Genomic DNA, 18,134 nt, shown 5'->3' with positions numbered 1-18,134 from the left:
GAATCATGGGAGTTGTATTTTTGTTGTTGTTTCCAGGTCAGTCCTAAATGGGATTTTGTGCTCGACTGAAACTATACTACTCTTTATAATAATAATAATAATAATATTACAACTAATGATCATAATAACAATACAAAGTTACAAACTTATTCTAATTTTCAAATTTTTCAAATTTTTGAGCATGTTTAAGCCCTCAAAAAAACAATTAATTTGCATGAAATTTTTTTTAAATAATCCTTACAATTTCAATAGACTCAGTGCCTGTCAGTGCTCGGGCCCTAATAATAATGATAATGGTAATTATACAGTATCTTCCCGCGGTAAAGACACTAAACTTCAGTTCTCCTCGCTTACAGGTTTATTTGTGACCGTACACAGGTACTATAGACCCTAACCGGATAAAACATAAACCGGTTGCCTCTCTCTAGCTCCGGTCCTTACACACCTTCTCCCACTCACACTTACCTGAGGACAAAAACCTCTGACTCCCAGCCAATGATGAGCAAACCATCTTACCCAACCCACAGCCATTGGTAGCTTCACTGACAAAACGTGCCCAAGCACTGACATGTACACAGACAATCTGTTAAACTCAGTCATTCAAATAATAATCCATATAACTAAACGGAACTCCAGAAGAACAAGGACCTCAAGGCCAAGACACAAAAGTTTAAAAAGTCCAAAAAGGCTCGGCTGAGTCCATCCCTTCACTCACTGATGAAGGAAAAATCTCTGCTGCTCTTTTCTTATTAAAGAGGCAGTGACAAAACGATTCCCTCGAAAACATTGTTGGATATAATTATCTTGGTTATTTTATTATTCTTTTCATTTTTAAACAACAGTTTACTTTATATAATAACAATGTTTTAAAATTAGAATTCAATTTAATTTGACTAATAAAGAATCTTTTTATATATTGTTGTATGTTTAATTCCATTACGTTGTACACTATTCCATTTCATTTCACTTTTTTTAATAACCAATTCTTTGCAATAATGTTTATAGTTATTATATAGTTTATTGTTTTTCACTTGATTTTTTAGTATTAATGTATCGTTGCATCGCAGTCTGTCTCTATCAGTCATTTTTATTCGTTGTGAGGTGCAACAGGAAATGTCCTCATCTCAAAATTAATCTAATCATACATCTCCCAAATATGTCACTAGTACAATGGGACAGTTAGTTAGGACATTCAGTTTATTATGAACAGCACTCAAAAATCTATTGTTTTACCTCTGAATATGAAGGCACAGGCGGAAAATCTGCATATATATTCCAATTTATTTCATTTTAGAAAAAGGTGGTAGCTTTACAACAGTTTTATATGTTCTAACTCTCTAACACAACGTTTAGCTTTTAGTTTATCAGTTTTCATCAGTCTACATATCAAAAATATACACTGAAAACCTGCCACATAATTTCATAGCATCAGACAGCTGAGGTTGTTGTAGATAATCAGTTAATCTCCCCATGGATATTTGCTGTTAACGTAGAGTATCACAGTGACAGTGTGTGACAATTAGAGCTTACAAATTCAAATCATAGTAGACATTTTTACAGGAGACGTTCCGTCTTAACTCAAATTATTAAATGATCAAATTAAATGTATGGAAAAGCAAATAACTACCCCGGTGTCAGATTATCAGGAGTGAGAAAATAAAGGGCCCGGTGAGACTTCATCCCTAAACATCAAACTGTGGAAACGGCAGCTCCCCTGTAGCATGTTTTACATAATGCGAATGCAGCTCTGCCACATCATCAAAGCCCATGTCACATTCCACACACTCCCATTCCCAGTATTTATGCTCTCTGTGCACATTTGTCTCTTGTCCCTCCTGTGGTTGCACACTATCTGTGTTCGACCAATCGAGTGGATCAGCCGTGCCAGATAAGTAATGTAAAGGCTCTCCGCAGTCTGACTCTTCAGAGCTAGCCTCATCACTATCCTCACATGGCTTCTGAGTTTCATTTTGGTGCGCAATTTTGTCCCGCTCCCCTGTGCCACTGCTGGGAGCGGGTCTCTTCATTTCAGAATTCTTGAAATCGGGAGAACTGTCACCTGACCCGAAGAAACTCCAAACGTGCTCCTTTTGATGTCTTATTAGGTTTGGCTTGAAGGAAAAAGCCTTCCCACACAATGAGCACATGTGCGGCTTAGCTCCAGTGTGGCTTTTGGAGTGATTCATGAGCTCAGAGGACATCTCGAACCTCCTCTGGCAAACGTCACACTTGTGTTGCCTCCGACTGTGATTCTGCAGGTGTTTATCTAGTGACAATTCGTCTGTGAAGCCGATGGCACAACTCAAACACCAAAATGGTTTCTTTTTGTGGATATCCATGTGACGCAGCATTAATTTTGGACAAAGGAAGACCCTGTTACACTGGTCACATCTGTAAGATTCTCTTTTGGAACGTTTGCGTAATGCGTGAACTTTCAGATGACTGCGTAGCCGTGTCCTCCTGTGGAACGACATATCGCAGTGTGGGCACTCGTATTTACTCAAAGTCAGGACAGCCGGTTTTGACAAAGACGACTTCTTGTCATGCTGCAGGAGGTGTTTTTTGTATGAAGACAAGTACGTGTAAAGCTTCCCACAGAAATCACAGCAGTACCCGTCTCGACCTTTGTTAATCGACAAGTCCTCTTCAGCACTTTGAGCTAAGTCCGAATTTTTGGTTGATGAGCTGCTTGTGTCGCACCCATTGTCAGCACCATCCATCTCTTCATCTTCTTCATCTCGGTTTTCACATTTGATTTCTCTCCCAGGATGCAGTTGGGCTGCAGGGTTGCCGTTGTCTGGTTTCAGAGCTTCATCCTCCTCCTCCTCATCTTCCAGGGAATGCTGGTGCAGGTGAGTCTTGAACACTTCCGAGTCCGTAAACTGCAATCCACATTCCTCACAGTCAATGATGCACTTGTTGTCTACAAAAGAAGAAAAATAGAGAATGATGATTTAAATAATTGACAACAAATCTTAACAATGTTAACTTCAAACTTTTATAACAAACTAAAATATCAGATGACCCGGTTCATCATATGTGTCAAGGTTATTCTTTGATGTGACGCCTGATATGCTGCAGTTTGGTAGAAAGTCTGGTGATTACTTAAGTAACCAATGTTAAGTTGAAGCAGGTGAAACTAAACTGAGTCTGAGTTGTGGCTCTGATCTTCGTTCACGTCTCAACGTTATCTCAAGAAAAGCTGTCAGTATCAGAGCAGTGCACGTTTTAAGTATTTCTATGTTGTACTGCTCATCATGTCTGTAATCCAAGAAAATTCTCTTCTATCTATATGGAACCTGGAATATGACACTATGGTGCTACTTCTGTTTGGTAGTACCATGTCTTTATCAATCTCTTGTTTTTTCAATTTGTTTAAAATGTCATGTGTAAAATTGTGTCTAGAGGACAAGGTTTATCCAACGCTCAGTCACAAACCCCTAAACATTAACTTTACTTTAAAGAAAAGAGAAAAGAAACTCTACAGATTTATCAAGCCTGAACAGGGACACGTTTGAAATTACTGTTACAGCAGTAATATAACTTACATCTGTATTTAATGCACCAACTCATATTGGCATGATGAGCTCTGCTGTTCTTCAGTGATGAATTGATTAATTTTTAAATTGTCACTAAAAGTATTCTGTACTATCTGATTAGGTTGTAATTCATGACTAAATTCATTTTCAAGCTTAATGCTGCCACACTAGACAAAGTAAACTCAAACCGTGTTACCAATAAACACCTACGATGAATGAGTCAGAAGACGAACACAAACCAGACTGATAAATCCACACACACGCAGAATGACTAAACTGAGTCTGGATTAATCACAGTCAATAATTCACAAATATCGATTAATTTATTTTGTGACTTTTCAGAGATCTTTTTCTTCCTAGTTTCAGAAATGGCAGGACAAGGAGTCGAAGAGTATACTGTCATCTACATTTTCATAAGTTAATATAGCAAAGCAACGTCTCTTGTACAATACAAATAGTTTTGCCACGACACAAATGCTACAGTGAACAAACAACTATCCTACATCGACAAAAGCACTACTGTAGTTTAATGAATAGTCTTTCCACAAAATAGAAACACTGACGAGCAAAAAAATGAATCGATTAATGCAAACTGTATTGAACATGACGTTTTACGGCAGTAACTGGCTGTAATGTCCAACATCAGAACATCTTTAACATGATTCAAGTAAACGTTGCACATTGATTTTTTTTATGTTATTCTTTTCTTTATCTGACATTTGCAAATAGCAAAACCTCAGGTGTTGAAATGACAGCAGCAAAGTACGAGAAATTTGCAGTAAATAGTGCGTCAACAGCATTTTTCTTTTTTCTGTGAATCTTAAATGCAAGAAGACAGAAAAGTACATGCAGAAATCTCTTAATTTTTTTTCTTCTTCAAATTTATCTAGTTAGGAACTTCAGCATCAGGTGGCTCAAAAATACATAAACACAATTGCAATGTAAGTGAGGTTTTTTTTTACATTTAAAATACTAGTCTAGTGGAGAAATCCAGAGAAGAAAATAACCTAAGCAGCTGCTTTTTTAAATACAAAGAATTTCAAATAAGATCTGAACAAATAGAGAAAACACATCTACTTTAGCTACACTAAAGGTCCAACAAATAATTATATCTGAAGAAAAACAAATATCTACAATCTAGTGTCGTCAATTCAGATCTTTTCCATTTGTCTAATCTAATACACTCCACAGGTATGTTCACTACAGTGCTGGTGCAAATCAGTTTCTTGACTAAAAGTAGTTCCACATTCCAGACAAGTAAGACCATGGGTATCTCCTGATGAGACCGCAGCGGGGGCTTCACTCTGCCCTATGTAATCCCCGATACATTCCTGGTGATGATCAATAAGGTCCTGTATTGCACTGAAGGTCCTGGGGCAAATGGAGCAATGATAAGAGTCACTGTTACAGTGCTGAGTCTCATGTTTTTGTAATGCAGCTGGTGAAAGAAAGGCTTTCCCACAGTGTTGGCACTTATGGCTACTTTGCGACTGGATGTCTGGGTTTATCGTAGGTTGGTTCAGTGTAGAAGAAGGGAGGGACTTGTTGGCTTTTAGAGGATTGGGGGTGATAGCAGCGCTGAGCCTGTAGCGGACCTCGTTTGGGAGACGGCAGCGGACTTCATCGTGCCAGGTGAGGTGCTGCTGCAGCTGATTCTCAGTCCAAAAGGCATGGCAGCACAGAGCGCAGCAAAAAGGCCGACTCTTTGCCTTGGTTTTATGGGTTCTTAGCTGTTCCACTGTCTGAAAAGCTTTCCCACACTTATCGCACTTGAAGAGGCATTTCACTGATTGCTCAAACAGAGGCCCAGGTGGGGAGGAAATGTCAGCGGTGGATTCTGGAGTCTGGACTTCTGATTTAAACTCAGGCTCAACATCCATGCATTCTTTCTTATGGTGTGCAGATCTGCACTCTTTCCCACAGTCCAGACATGTGACAGATTTCACAGGTGAAGAGGCAGATATGATGATCTTCTTTTCTGGGCCAACAGGGCTATTTTTCTTTGCAGGATAATGACTGCTCACTACTGTACTGTTGTCTACAGATGATGAATCTTCTTCACTGCTCGTAGCAATGGAATCCATTTTTGTACTCAAAGGAAATGTATGTTTGCCTTTTGTTCTCTTTAAGTGGGCCTGACTTTTGTGGGCATGCAGACCTCTTGCTTTGGCAAAGGTCATAGAACAGATTGAACACTGGTAAGTTTTTCCCTTTGTTGTCGATGGTGTGAACTCACTCCCATTGCAACTGTCATCTACCTGTGCTGGAACGCAGTCTACTAAGACAACTCCGTCTCCTTCAGGATCTGCAGCCTCACAGAATTTACTGTGCTCGTTTTCATAGTGGGCAGCCAGGAGCGAACCTTGCACAAATGTCTTGTTACATTCAGGACATGAGAACTTTCCCAGTGAGCTGCTGCTCTCTGCATTTTTACTGGAATCGGGCTGTGGTTGAAATTTGGTTCGACACAGAGGATTAAACATTTGGTGGCGCTGGAGAACAAAGCGGTTAAAAAACTGTTTGCCACACATGTTGCACTGAAAAGGTCCCTCCTCTGCCTTTAACCTAACAGACTTCAATTCATCCTCTTTGAGCAAAGACAGTGAAAATAGCTTTCCTTTGTGCCACCGTTTGTGGGCGCAGAGGGCAGAGTTAGACATGAAGCGCCTCCCACATTCTGAGCAGTGAAACAGCCCTTTACCGGCCTCTTCCTTTTTAGGTTTCGCATGTATGGCCAATTTAGCTTTTGCTACCCTTCTGTAACCATCAGCATGAATTCTTTTATGAAGATTCAAAGCCCCAACCACAGAAAAGCTTCTGTCACATTTATTGCATTTGTATTTCAGATCAGTTTTTCCGATAGGATCTTCCATCTTTCGCTCTCCACTGTCCATTTCTTTCTTTACTTCAGAAATAAATGTGGCAGGATCAGAGATTTTCTGAGTGCCGACATCCAGACTATCCTTGCGAGTATAAACATTTTCTAAGGGCTCTATCTTACAATCAATTGCTCCACTGTCCCTTTTAATGCAAAGTTTTTTATGAGCTCGTAACGAGGCCTTGCTGTTGAAATGTGCGAGGCATGTTGGACACTGGAGATCTTCCAGCTTTACGTTAGATCTGGGTGACGGCTGGGAGTGCCCAGTCTCGTACCCGTGGCTTTTCATATGGAACTGAAGCGCTTTCGCTCTCGAAAACAGCTTCCCACAGTCAGGACAGCTGTATGTGTTTTTTTTCAACTGCTCCACCTGATGCTGAAAAGACTTAATAGGTGGTGGGAGTAACTGGTCATTATGCACAACCTGGTGTCTGAGGAGGCTGGAAAAAAGACGAAACGACCTGCTGCAGAGTTCACATTTATGATTTCCATTTTCATGTTTTCGCATGTGCAACGCCATAATGCCCTTGTGACGAAACTTCCTACCACATACTGGACATGCAACCTTAACACTAGAGCGTGGGCGGCCATTAAAAGAGCGCGAAGATCCCCCGTCACCTTTTCTTTGCCTCAATTCTGCACAATCTGTCTGATTTTGCTTGTGGTGTGAATAAGCTCCCAAGGACCAAAAACCCTTCCCACACTGCTCGCAATGATACATCTTTGGGCCTAGAAGAGTCTTCTTTGGATTGTATTCTTTCTTTGTATTCTCTTTCTTTTGAGTGGAGCAGTTTTTCATATGGTTTAACAAGCTAGCTGCATGCAAGTAAGTCATCATACACTCTGGACATTGGAATTGTTTTCTTTTGGGATGATTTAACTGATGAGAGACTAAAGCAGACAAATGTGAGAAGCATTTACCACACTCATTGCAAGTCAGGTTTGTGTTCTCTAACCCTTCTCCCTGATCCAATTCAATGTTGCTTGTGTTTTGTATCTTGTGTTGTGTGTGACTGCAGTGTGCTGCGTAGCTGCTGCCGTCATGGCCGCATGTGTCAGATGTGCAAACTGCCGCTGACTGACCTTGAGGTTGGCGTCTTTTATGAATGCCATGCCACATTCTGTGAACGCGCAGTGATGAAGCACTAGCAAACCAACGGTAACATTCTGGACAACTAAATCTTTTCTTTGTGGGGTCATTCTCGGCCATGCCCGCTACCAGTGCACTCTGCTCCTCTGCCTGCTTCAAGTCGACCTGTACAATTTTCAAGTCCATTTCCGGTGTGGAAACGAGACCACTGGAGGAAGGTTCTGGGTCACCGTCATCTGTTGATTCCTGATCCGATTCACACAGCAGCTCCAGATCGGGATTGTGGTCTTCAACAGACTCGTCCTCAGATTCACTTGCACTGATCACCTGAACATTAAAGTCCCCAGGCTCATAACTCTCCATGTCTTCATCACTCTCATTTCTTTCATCACTCTCATTTCTTTCAGAGTCTTCTGCAGCAATACTGGTGGGAAGCAGCCTCTCTGATTCCACGTTTACCTCCATGTTCTCAGTGTCTTTTTCTTCACTTTCCAGTTCTTTATGTTGAGATGGGGGAGAAGTCTGTATAGTGATCCCCGTCTCTGTTTGTCTAAAAACCTCTGTGTGGTGGAGCTGATGAGACTGAAGTGCTGAAGCCCTGGAAAACTTTAGCCCACATTCCTTACATTCAAATGCCTTCTTCTGTAGCTGACAAACTTGATGGAGGAATGACTTTGCCGGGGCCTGGTCACTGTGCGCCAAACGTTGATGCCTATAGTAGAACGTCAGTGACATAAAGTCTTTTCCACATTGCTCACATGAAAACCTATTTGCGCAGTCTTTTGATCGATTGTCATGCCATCGCTGATGGTTGAAGAGGGCGACGTGGCTATTGAAAGTCTTTTCACACCTAGTGCAATGAAACTCACCTAAGATCTTCTTTGGTTTCGGCTTGACTTCCTCTGTGGAGCATAGACTATTGCGGCTAAATCGCTGATGAGCCTTCATGCGCGACAGAGCCGGAAATGCTTTACCACAAAGACACTGAAAAGTTTTTTTAGGGGCATCGTCTGCCTTATTTTTAGGAGGCTTGGCTTCAACTTTCGACTCCTCATTGGGTAATGAATCTCCTGACTTCCTGTTTCCTGACTTGACTAACTTTTCCTCATGACAACGACGATGTGCATCGAGAGCTGAAGCACGGGAATAATTCCGACCACAAGTCTCACACTTAAATTTCTTTTTCAACTCTTCAAGCTCACAAAAAACGGATTTGGAGGCTAGTAAGTGTGTACGCTGATGGTTAAGAAAGTGTCCACGCCACGTATAACATTTCCCACAGTCTGGACATTCAAAGGCTTGTTGCTTCGTTGCGCCAGATATTGTCTGAACACCAGACTCCTTTTGGGAGGTTTGTCCGTGGTTCTTCTCCATGTGCAAGTCGAATTCACTCGGTTCAACAAATGACAGTGAACATGAAGTACAAAAATTAGCTTCTCCTTTGTCTTTTTCTCCATTGCTTAATCCATCCAACTGGTCATCTAAATACGCGTTTTCTTGTAGGTGCTGCTGGCGATGCTCCAAGTAGGCAGGCTCCTCTCTGAAGGTTTCTTCACAATCCTGACAGCAGAAAACCCCCACCCCTAGAAATAGAAAGGGGAAAATAGGAGGTCAAAGCAACTCCTGTTTCCAGAGATAGAAAGAAAAGAAAAATCACAAAAACACATGTGCAAATAATGTTTTTATTTTAAGGGGAATTTGAGTTTACAGTCAAATAAAACAAAAGGTTTTCCAAATAACAGGAATGATAATGGATAAATAACACTGACCCTGAACAATTTAATTACAGGGGTTCTGATAAATACAGTGTTTGAGCCAAGAGACTATTGTGAACTTCGAACAAACTTAAATAAGACATTTGCAATGTGATGCATTATAAAATAGGCCAACATACACACTGCAAGAGATTGGGGTGGTAATGAAATAAACTGACTTGAACCTAATACTACTTTCACAATTAAAGTTTTATGGAAAATCTCAGCTCTATTTTTAAAAAGGCCAGAGCAGCGTGACATAACTGCTCACTTTGCAGATACATCTGAATGAAATGTGCACAGAAGCACACTACACGCTGACCTTACCCCCCAAAAAACTAGTTAAATAGACTTTTAGCTTTAACTGAGGGCACAAAGTTAAAAACAGCAAATAAGTTGGTGGACAAAAAAATAAATAGGTGCCACAAATCTGGAAATTGTACTCTCAATGTCAGTAAATATTTATTTTTGCTCAAGGAAAAACAGATGCATATATATTTGCTGATTCCACCATTGCTACAAGTGCATTGTTTAACAGAGCATGGATACAGTGTCACTACATTTTGAATACATTTTAATTATGTTTCTGTTATTCAGTATCACATTACATTAGAAGCAGTAGATTCAATGTTTTCAAATCTAGCTTGTTTGTTTGCTGACTAATACTGACGAAGCAAAGGAAGGCATAGTGGGAGTTAAATGATGCCATAGACTGAACGTATTGCCAGCATACAGAGGGGTTAGGGTAAAAACTAACACATGGAGACCTTGTCCCACAGTGAGCTGCAAGAACAGCTTCAATGTGCCTTAGCATTGCCTCTATGCTTTGGAGCTCTGCTGGAGGAGGCAACAACATTTAATTATAAAATATATTCCGTCATTTGATGTTTTAGCATCTCCCATAAGTGTTCGGATAGGTTGAGATATGTCCACCGCAGAGGCGCCAGCACATCCCTCGCATCATTGCTTTACTCAAATCATTCAGTGACCTCTCGTTGCCCAAGCGGAGGCATTTGTTTCTCGATTAAATAATTCAGGTTTTCATTTAAATGTGTCACTGCCTGTCCATACAACTAAAACTACACAAACTGACATAATGTGCATGAGCATTTAGCTCATCAGATTAAAAATGTCGACGTATTGCAAATAAAAGCAGATTCCCTAACTGGTTTGAAGCTAATAAAATACCATAATTACACGTGTGCTTTAATCTGAATGGTTTACTGGTCCTGGCCTGGTCACTTGCTGATCAATAAGAATTCAGTTGTAGCATTTTGTTTCCCATCAGTAAATACTTAAGAATGTTATATTTCAACATCCTTAACATCATACTTAATGCAAACATGCTTAATTAAAAGAAACACAATTTGCAGGCTATTCATTTCCACGTGGTAACTTTGGTTTGACGGTTAGCATTGCTAATATTAAAAAACAAACGAAGCTATGTCAACCTTACACGAATATAGATTAGAGCAAGTTCATGCAACCCTGTGCTTAATCATTTGCAGGTGCAGTTAAAATAAATGTAGTTATTTATCGACATTTAATATAATTTCATGTTCGTGTGCTGACTTGGTGTTGGGGATGGCGATGCCTTAGCTTGGCGATGCTAACAAACTTAGCTGCTGCATACTTACTGTCAGCTGCTGTGTCCTCAGTCGGGGGTTGGACATCGTTTTCCGACGCTCGGTGTCCATCGGGCGGATTGTTTCCAGCTTCCTCCTCTGTGGTGGTCTCAACAGAAGCAGCAGCACCCTCCATCTTGGCTCGGTGGCGCTAGCTTCCTCTAGCTCGTTGACCGAACAGCGCCACTGCGGCTTCAGGTTCCCTCACTGACGCAAAGAATGACTAGAAATGAATGGAAACTGTGTGTGAGATAATGTAGCTCATTGACATCTAACAGCAGCGGGATATTGGACTGTTTTCTCTCAGACGAGTGATAATAAACAAGGTGGCTAACTATGTAGCATTCACACCTGCACAGTGCGGCGCTGCTTCTACCGCCGGAAGTGAGTTCTTCTTCTTCTCTGTTGATGTTGTTCTTCCTCTGCTCTGGCTCCCCAGATGGCGTAGCTGTGGACCTGCAGTGACTCCTTTTCTGAACGTAAAACTGTTTCAGCTTGTAAACAGATGTAAATGCAAAAGTCATTCCGATTCAGTTTACATAATACAATATAGTTAAACATAGTTATGGGATTATTTAAAATTCTCACTTATTCTAAAAGCAAAATATTAAAGGCGATTTACTCGCATTTATAAATAGGCAACAGCTTAAATATTTTTCACAATACTTTATGATTGTTTTCCACTATTTCACAGGTAAATAAGCTTTTTAAATGCACTCTGAAAGTTAGCTTCACATTTTTTTCTTTTGTAAATAACTGCAGGATGCCTATTACCATCTGTGAATGGGGAAGTCGATGGAAATTAGTCTTTCAGCTTATTCAGGTGCATTTATATTTGGATGAATGTTGATTTATGTACACTATCTTTTGTTCAAATAAAGAATAGATCTAAATCTACTGCAACAGAAAAGGTAAAAGCAGGTAATTACCTGGAGACCCGAGCTGAGAGGGAGCCCCTGACAACAGCTCACTAATACACAGCATCAACAAGAACCTCCTTAAATTCTACAATAGGCGATGCACATGAGATGGCAACAACAACATGGCCAAAAACCTGTTAAATTAAAAAATCATCCCAGAAATTAAATGTGAAAGTAAATCACATATATATATGTATATGAACAGCATCCAAAGTTTGTCAGCCAGAATGATGATTTGTTTTATAAATGTTAAACCATGTTTCAGATTTGATTAACAAGCACTGCTCAACACAAAATTATAATATCAAAGGAAAGTTTTATTTAATATGTAGACATCATGGGAAATTTCTATTTCTTTCCATGCCAAAACAGTGGATAGAGGTAGAAGGGCACATGTTTTATATGTTAAGACGCTGAATGTGAAAACGCACAGAAAGTTATTTTTTCTTTACAAATGGACCTTGTGTTTATTTTACAGTAGTAATGAAGATTTTCAGTCACTTATAGTGCAACCAGAGCTACTCAAATACCGAGTTTGATAATGGAGATGGGATACTGTACTGATCTAAATCTACGGGGGTGTAATGAAGTTCAGTATTCACAAATCATACATTGAATTGTACTCAAGAGTGGACTCAAGAGAAACGTTTTTTACATTCCAATTTGAAATAGTAATTCTGGTAAGGTGCTAAACACTGTCAACCAGCATCAGTGTTAAATCCAATTATCACGTTTCAGTTGACTTTGCATCGATTACAGCAAAACATCCATCTCAGACCCTGAATTTGTTGTCTTGCCACTGTAAAACAGTATTAATGACAAAACATCACATAAATCCAAATCTAATTTATTACGGAATTCACCAGACACAATTGTGGACTGACAGATGTTTCTCCCTCTTTGCAATAATTACTTTTAATAATTAAACTTGAATTTACAGCAAATTCTCACTGTGAAATGACCTTAAGTGTAACCATCACAATTGAGGTTTTTTTCAGATACTTTTTCTGTGACCAAATTATCACAATGAGAACTTTACAAGATACTTGGATCCAGTCAGCGGCCCTGTGAATACAAGTGCTTCCTCTCAGGATTATACTGTATTGTCAGCTTTTCGTTGTATATTCACACATGTGAGCACAACAACTCCCATTACCCCGGCACTGCTCCGCCCCAAGAGCAAAAACTTGAGTTTCTTTGCAGTATCTTCAAAGATTAACTCTCTGTTTTGGGAGTGAGGTCACATTGTTGAGTCTACCTTACGCACAAACTAGGCCTAGAATACCAAGACAGCAGACATGCAGACTGTACTCATAAAAGGCACACAGTAAACTGTACATGAAGAAACACAGTTCAAATGGTTCAGGACGTATGAGCGGAACTATAAAAAAGTACTAATATTATCTAAATCTAACTGTCATTGGCAATGAATGAAATGTAGATCACAGAACCTCATTCATCTCCATCGCTCAGAAGTTATTCAAACCATGGAAATATTTGAATAACTCATAAAAGAAAAGCAAAACAGATTTAATGACACATGTATACACCCTCTGTTTCAAACAGCCTAATGTGAAGCTGAACTACAGAATATAAAAAGGTGCATCAAGTGTCGGACGATATCGTTGTTGTCTCTAATGCCCATCCACTTACTTGTAAAACGGCACAACTGAGGGTCAAATAAATGAGGTTCCATTGATTACAAATTATATATATATATATATGCTTATATATAAAAAAAACTACCAAGTCTTGCTAATGTAAAAATGTCAGATCTCTCCTTGTGCATGTTGCAAGTAATGCATTTGTAAGTCCTGCTCTCGAGGGAGAGAGCACCCACATATCATGCACTGGAGAAGTCGTTTGTGAGGTTCTGTCCGAGGGGTGACTTGAGGTAGGGGCAGGGTCTGTGGGATGTGGGGCCTCTCGCTCATAATTGCCTGGGATGTGAAAAAGATATTTGGGTGTGGAGGTCTTGGAAGCGCACCAACTGCGATAGAGTGAGAAGGGTGGGGCCCAGGCAAAGCAAGAGGAGGGAGGGGAGCAAGTGACTGGGAGAAAAAAGGCGAAGGCTGATTAATGATTATTTGAGTGCCTGTTACAATTGGTTGTTGCTGTAGCTCTGGTCCCTTCCCTGGTTTGAGTTGCCCAGTGATCAGCGTTTGGGGACCCACAGCATTACTTTGGAAGCCCCATACTGAAGTCCCGATCCCCTGGCCAAAACGATGTGGGTCGTATTGAATGGAGATGGGAAGCTGCTGTGTCGCTGTCTGACTTTGTAAATTGGTCCAGCCAGATGACACCTGCTTCGGCTGCAGCTGGAAATCTTGATTTACTAATTTCTCAGTGGAATTTATAGTCTTTGGAATTCCTGGTGCTGTTTTTATGTTCCACAAAGTGCTACCTACTGCAAGAGAAACAGGAGTTGAAATTGGCACCGCTCTGCTTAGGTCTTTTTGAGCGGATGCACCTGCTAAGCCTGAGGCCCGCGCTGGCTGGCTAACAGTTGACGGTATTACTTGAAGATTACTCATATCCCACACTCTATTGTCCTCTTTTTTAGAAAGTGTGGAAGACATTTGTTGTGTGGCTCTCCAAATTACCTCTTGACCAAGCTGATTTGGAATGCTTGGTGAATTTGCAGAGGGTCTGATGCTCCACAGAGCCGCCCCATCGATGTAGGAGGGAATAGAAAAATCATTTTGCAGGGAGCTTGTGGAAGCTACCACTGTGGACATGGGTGCCATGCTCCATGTAATAGGTATGGGCTGCCTGTGCTGCTCCACCTCACTCACTGCTAATGGAATGGATTTTTTTGGCACAGATGCCAGGTGGGACCTGACAAAAGAAGCTGTGCTCTCTTTCACTTGTGACGACTCTAAGCTCGGAGCCGATGCCGGGCCTGCATGAGTTATCAGAGGGCTGTCGGCCCAGCCTGGACTCCTCTGCTGCAGACCTGCCTGCAGCGGGATTTCAATCTGCGCTTGCCGTGGAGCTGCATGTTGCTGCTGTGACGATGGGACAGGCATGACTTCTCCACCGTCCACCGTCCACTGCACCGGCTGAGGTTGCAGCTCGAACGTCCAGGGATCCTTCATCTGCCTGGTTGGTAAATCAATGTTCCACGAGACCATGGAAGACTGTTGCTGCTCTGCCCTGCTGTGCAACTCAGGGCCACTTAGTGCAGAATCTGGAAATTTAGTTGGCTGAGAATTAAGCATCCCTGAGCCTCCTAACGGTCTGGACCAGCCCAACATGAACCTCCCCCCTCTCCTCCCCCTGCTACCCCTTCCTCTCATCCTAGCACTCATCGCCAGAGAATTATACTGGCTGAAACCTTGGCGCTTGCGAGTGTGAATTTTCTGGTGAACTAGCAGGCTACTAAACCAGGAGAAGGTTTTGTGACACTCGTCGCATTGATGAGGTCTCTCTCCTGTGTGTGTGTTCATGTGATCACGGAGGAGATAGGCCAACCCAAAGCTCTTATCACACATGTGACACTTGTGAGGTTTGTCACCATTGTGCGACAGCATATGCTGCTGCAGCTGGGTCTCGTCGCTGTAGCCTTTGCGGCAGTTGGTGCAGCGGAATGGTTTCTCCTGATGCAGCTTTTGATGGGTTCTCATGTTCTGCAGGAAGGCAAAGTCCTTCCCACAGTCGGGGCATTTGTATGGCTTTTGGCCAGTATGAATGATAACATGCTGCTGCAAGTAGCTACTGAATCTGAAGCTTTTGCCACATTCTTTGCACTGGTAAGGCTTGTCCTTGGAATGTATGCGCATATGCAGTTCTAACACTGAGCGATGGCGAAAGGTTTTTCCACACTCAGAACATTTGTGTGTCTCAATACCTATGCCATCGCTTCTCCATTTCACCTTCACATTATCACTTCTTTGCAGATACACTTGATTTCTTGGAGGTGCGGACTTCTTTTTTAAATATGCTACCAACTTGTGGACACTTAGCAGGTGTATCTTTAAACTGGATTCATCACGATAAACACAGGGGCAGTGTGGACATGCGTGTCCTTTTTCCCAGTGCTTGTTGATGTCCTTTGGGGGTTTGGGTATTCTGTCCAGCGTTTCATACTCGGCCTCGTGAATGAGCATGTGGGCTCTTAGGTTAGCTGGTGAGCTGTAGGCCTCGGAACAAAGAGGGCATCTGAATGTGCGTTTTGTTTCCTCACTCTGGTCGGAATTCTCTTTTCCTAGGCCCTTAACTTCCTCCTGTACTGGCACTGGCATCGGCTTGCAGGGCTGCTCCATGGGGGAGCTGGTTTCACGCAGTCTGTGCTGGCGGCAGTGTGCCTTCATGTTCTGGGCGAAGGCAAATGTTTTACCACATTCAGGGCAGCGGAAGGGCTTCTGGCCCGTGTGGAGATACTGATGCTGATGGAGGAGGCTGCTATACTTGAAGGTCTTGCCACAGATGGTGCACAGGTGAGAGCGTGCGCTGTCCGTGTGCTTGCGACGGTGGTCTTCCATGACAGAGTAGTGTTTGAAAACCAAGCCGCACTCTGGGCATTCATAGGGCTTGAGGGCGGTGTGACATCGCTGATGATAGCGCAGGTCGGTGGTGTTTGGAAAGCTCTTATTGCACTCCTGGCACGTAAAAATGCTCTCCTGGGAGTGGATCTTCATGTGCTTTGTGATAGACATCCTATACTGGAAATCTTGGCGGCACAGGGGGCAGTGGTAAGGATATTCGACTGTATTGATGCAGCTGTGGTCCCTCAGCTTATCCACTGTGGAGAAGATCCTTCGACATTCTGCACATTGAACACTTACCTCCTCCTTCGTTTGCACCTCCTTCTTTGGAGTGACAAGTTCCTCCTCCTTCTCTTTGTGTTCATTCTTGTGTTTGATGAGGCCGCTGCGGTGCTGAAAGGTAAGGCCGCATTCTTTGCAGGTGAGGGGCGTGAGCTCGTCCGCGTGCGCATGAAAGTGGCGGTGAAGGTTGAAAGTCTCGCGGCGGTTAAACCTCATGCCGCACTCCTTACACACCAGACGGCACTTTTTCGGCTTGGCTGCCAGATCAGCGTCCTCCCCTCGGTCTGCCTCCTCCTCGTCTTCAACCGCGTCCTCCGTCCCGTCTGCGTCTCCTAACTGCTCCTCAGGCACTTCCTTCTCTGGGCTCCTCTCAGAGTTCTGCACCACAGGCACTTCCTTCTCTGTGCTCGTCTCAGAGTTCTGCACCACAGGCACTTCCTTCTCTGTGCTCGTCTGTGAGTTCTGCTCCTCAGGAACCTTCTCTGTGCTCCCCTGCTCCTCAGGCACCATATCTGTGCTGCTCTGTGGGTTCTCCTCCTCAGGCACCTCCTTCGGATCAGCGGCTACAGTACCATCAACATGTGCATCCTGCTGCACCTTATCAGCCCTCTCTGTAACATTACTGGGGTCTGGAAGAGGGAAAAAAAGACTCATCATAATAGTAATAACTAATAACAAACATATGCATGAATCTCAATGTTGATAACGAAACAAAGTGCGTGCAGCTAACACATGTATCCCCCATAAGCACAGATAACACTGCAGGATCCTAGTGCTAGCTCGGGTTTGTTATGGTAAGTAACGTTAGCAGAGTAGACAGGGTGTAATGAACCTTGAATGAGGGCTACATCCCAGGTTAGCCGGAAAGCTAAAGCTAATAGTAAAATACATTATGAACGTTAGCTTACCACTCTTATCATCTTCCTCCTTGTGTGATCGCGCCTCCTCTTCCTCCTCCTCCTCCTCTCCGTCCTCGTCTTCTGACCAGTCGAAAGCCCGCTGCTTGCTCCCCGCCACCTCGGCCATTTTCCCGGCCGTCCTCTGGTCCTCTGGTGAATTACATGTCGTGTTGTCTGCTCCAGCACCGGACGAGACACTAACCCCCGAATGGCTGGCGACACCGCCGCGGTCCTCGCCCGCAGCGACTCCCCGCTCATCGTGGCGGCTCTCGGTGCTTCCGCTCCGGGTGGGTTCGTCTCTCTGCTTCAGGCTCCTCTCCGCACACGTCTCCACATCCTCCGCAGGGTGTTTCTGTCGTGTGGGAGACTCCGACGGGTCTGCGGCGGCCATGTTTCACCCATGCACCCCCTCGTCCAGAGCACACAGATCATGCTAGATGCTAACCAGCCGAACAAGGAGACAGACTTCCGGTCGAGATTTTCAAAATAAGACGTTCTCTACTGACAGTTGTCTGCGGTTCATTATTTCAGAAAATATAATTGGACACATAAAGGGATTGTTTCCTTTCCTGCTCCTGCTGTGATTTTGATGTTTAACACACCAAACACCTTCCTCAAATGAATGAATCAAACATACCTAAACTTTTCAGCCCAACCACT

The 18,134-nt window shown here is 42.7% G+C and overlaps 2 protein-coding genes across 5 annotated transcripts; both read right to left on the bottom strand.

Moving 5' to 3' along the window:
* Nucleotides 1-1,066: 1,066 nt before the first annotated feature.
* si:ch211-261d7.6 (gastrula zinc finger protein xFG20-1) lies at nt 1,067-11,260 on the bottom strand. Of its 4 annotated transcripts, none has more exons than XM_061081782.1 (3): nt 10,899-11,229; nt 7,501-9,090; nt 1,067-2,923 (listed from the first exon to the last, which is right to left on the bottom strand). In XM_061081782.1, exons 1-3 carry the CDS (start codon nt 11,020-11,022, stop codon nt 1,683-1,685), a joined length of 2,955 nt encoding a protein of 984 aa, XP_060937765.1. In that variant the 5' UTR covers nt 11,023-11,229; the 3' UTR covers nt 1,067-1,682. The 4 variants fall into 4 exon arrangements, with proteins under 4 accessions (XP_060937765.1, XP_060937766.1, XP_060937763.1 ...); XM_061081780.1 differs by lacking the exon at nt 1,067-2,923 and adding an exon at nt 11,238-11,260 and having other exon boundaries at nt 3,849-9,090; nt 10,899-11,109; XM_061081783.1 differs by lacking the exon at nt 7,501-9,090.
* Nucleotides 11,261-14,279: 3,019 nt separating this feature from the next.
* Nucleotides 14,280-17,867, bottom strand: zgc:66448 (uncharacterized protein LOC327401 homolog). Its single transcript, XM_061081830.1, has 3 exons — nt 17,484-17,867; nt 14,418-17,204; nt 14,280-14,305 (listed from the first exon to the last, which is right to left on the bottom strand). Exons 1-3 carry the CDS (start codon nt 17,863-17,865, stop codon nt 14,280-14,282), a joined length of 3,195 nt encoding a protein of 1,064 aa, XP_060937813.1. The 5' UTR covers nt 17,866-17,867.
* Nucleotides 17,868-18,134: the final 267 nt, after the last annotated feature.

Source organism: Limanda limanda, chromosome 11 (assembly GCF_963576545.1).
Source record: "Limanda limanda chromosome 11, fLimLim1.1, whole genome shotgun sequence".
Classification (NCBI taxonomy): Eukaryota; Metazoa; Chordata; class Actinopteri; order Pleuronectiformes; family Pleuronectidae; genus Limanda; species Limanda limanda.
This window is presented reverse-complemented; position numbering and strand designations above follow the sequence as displayed.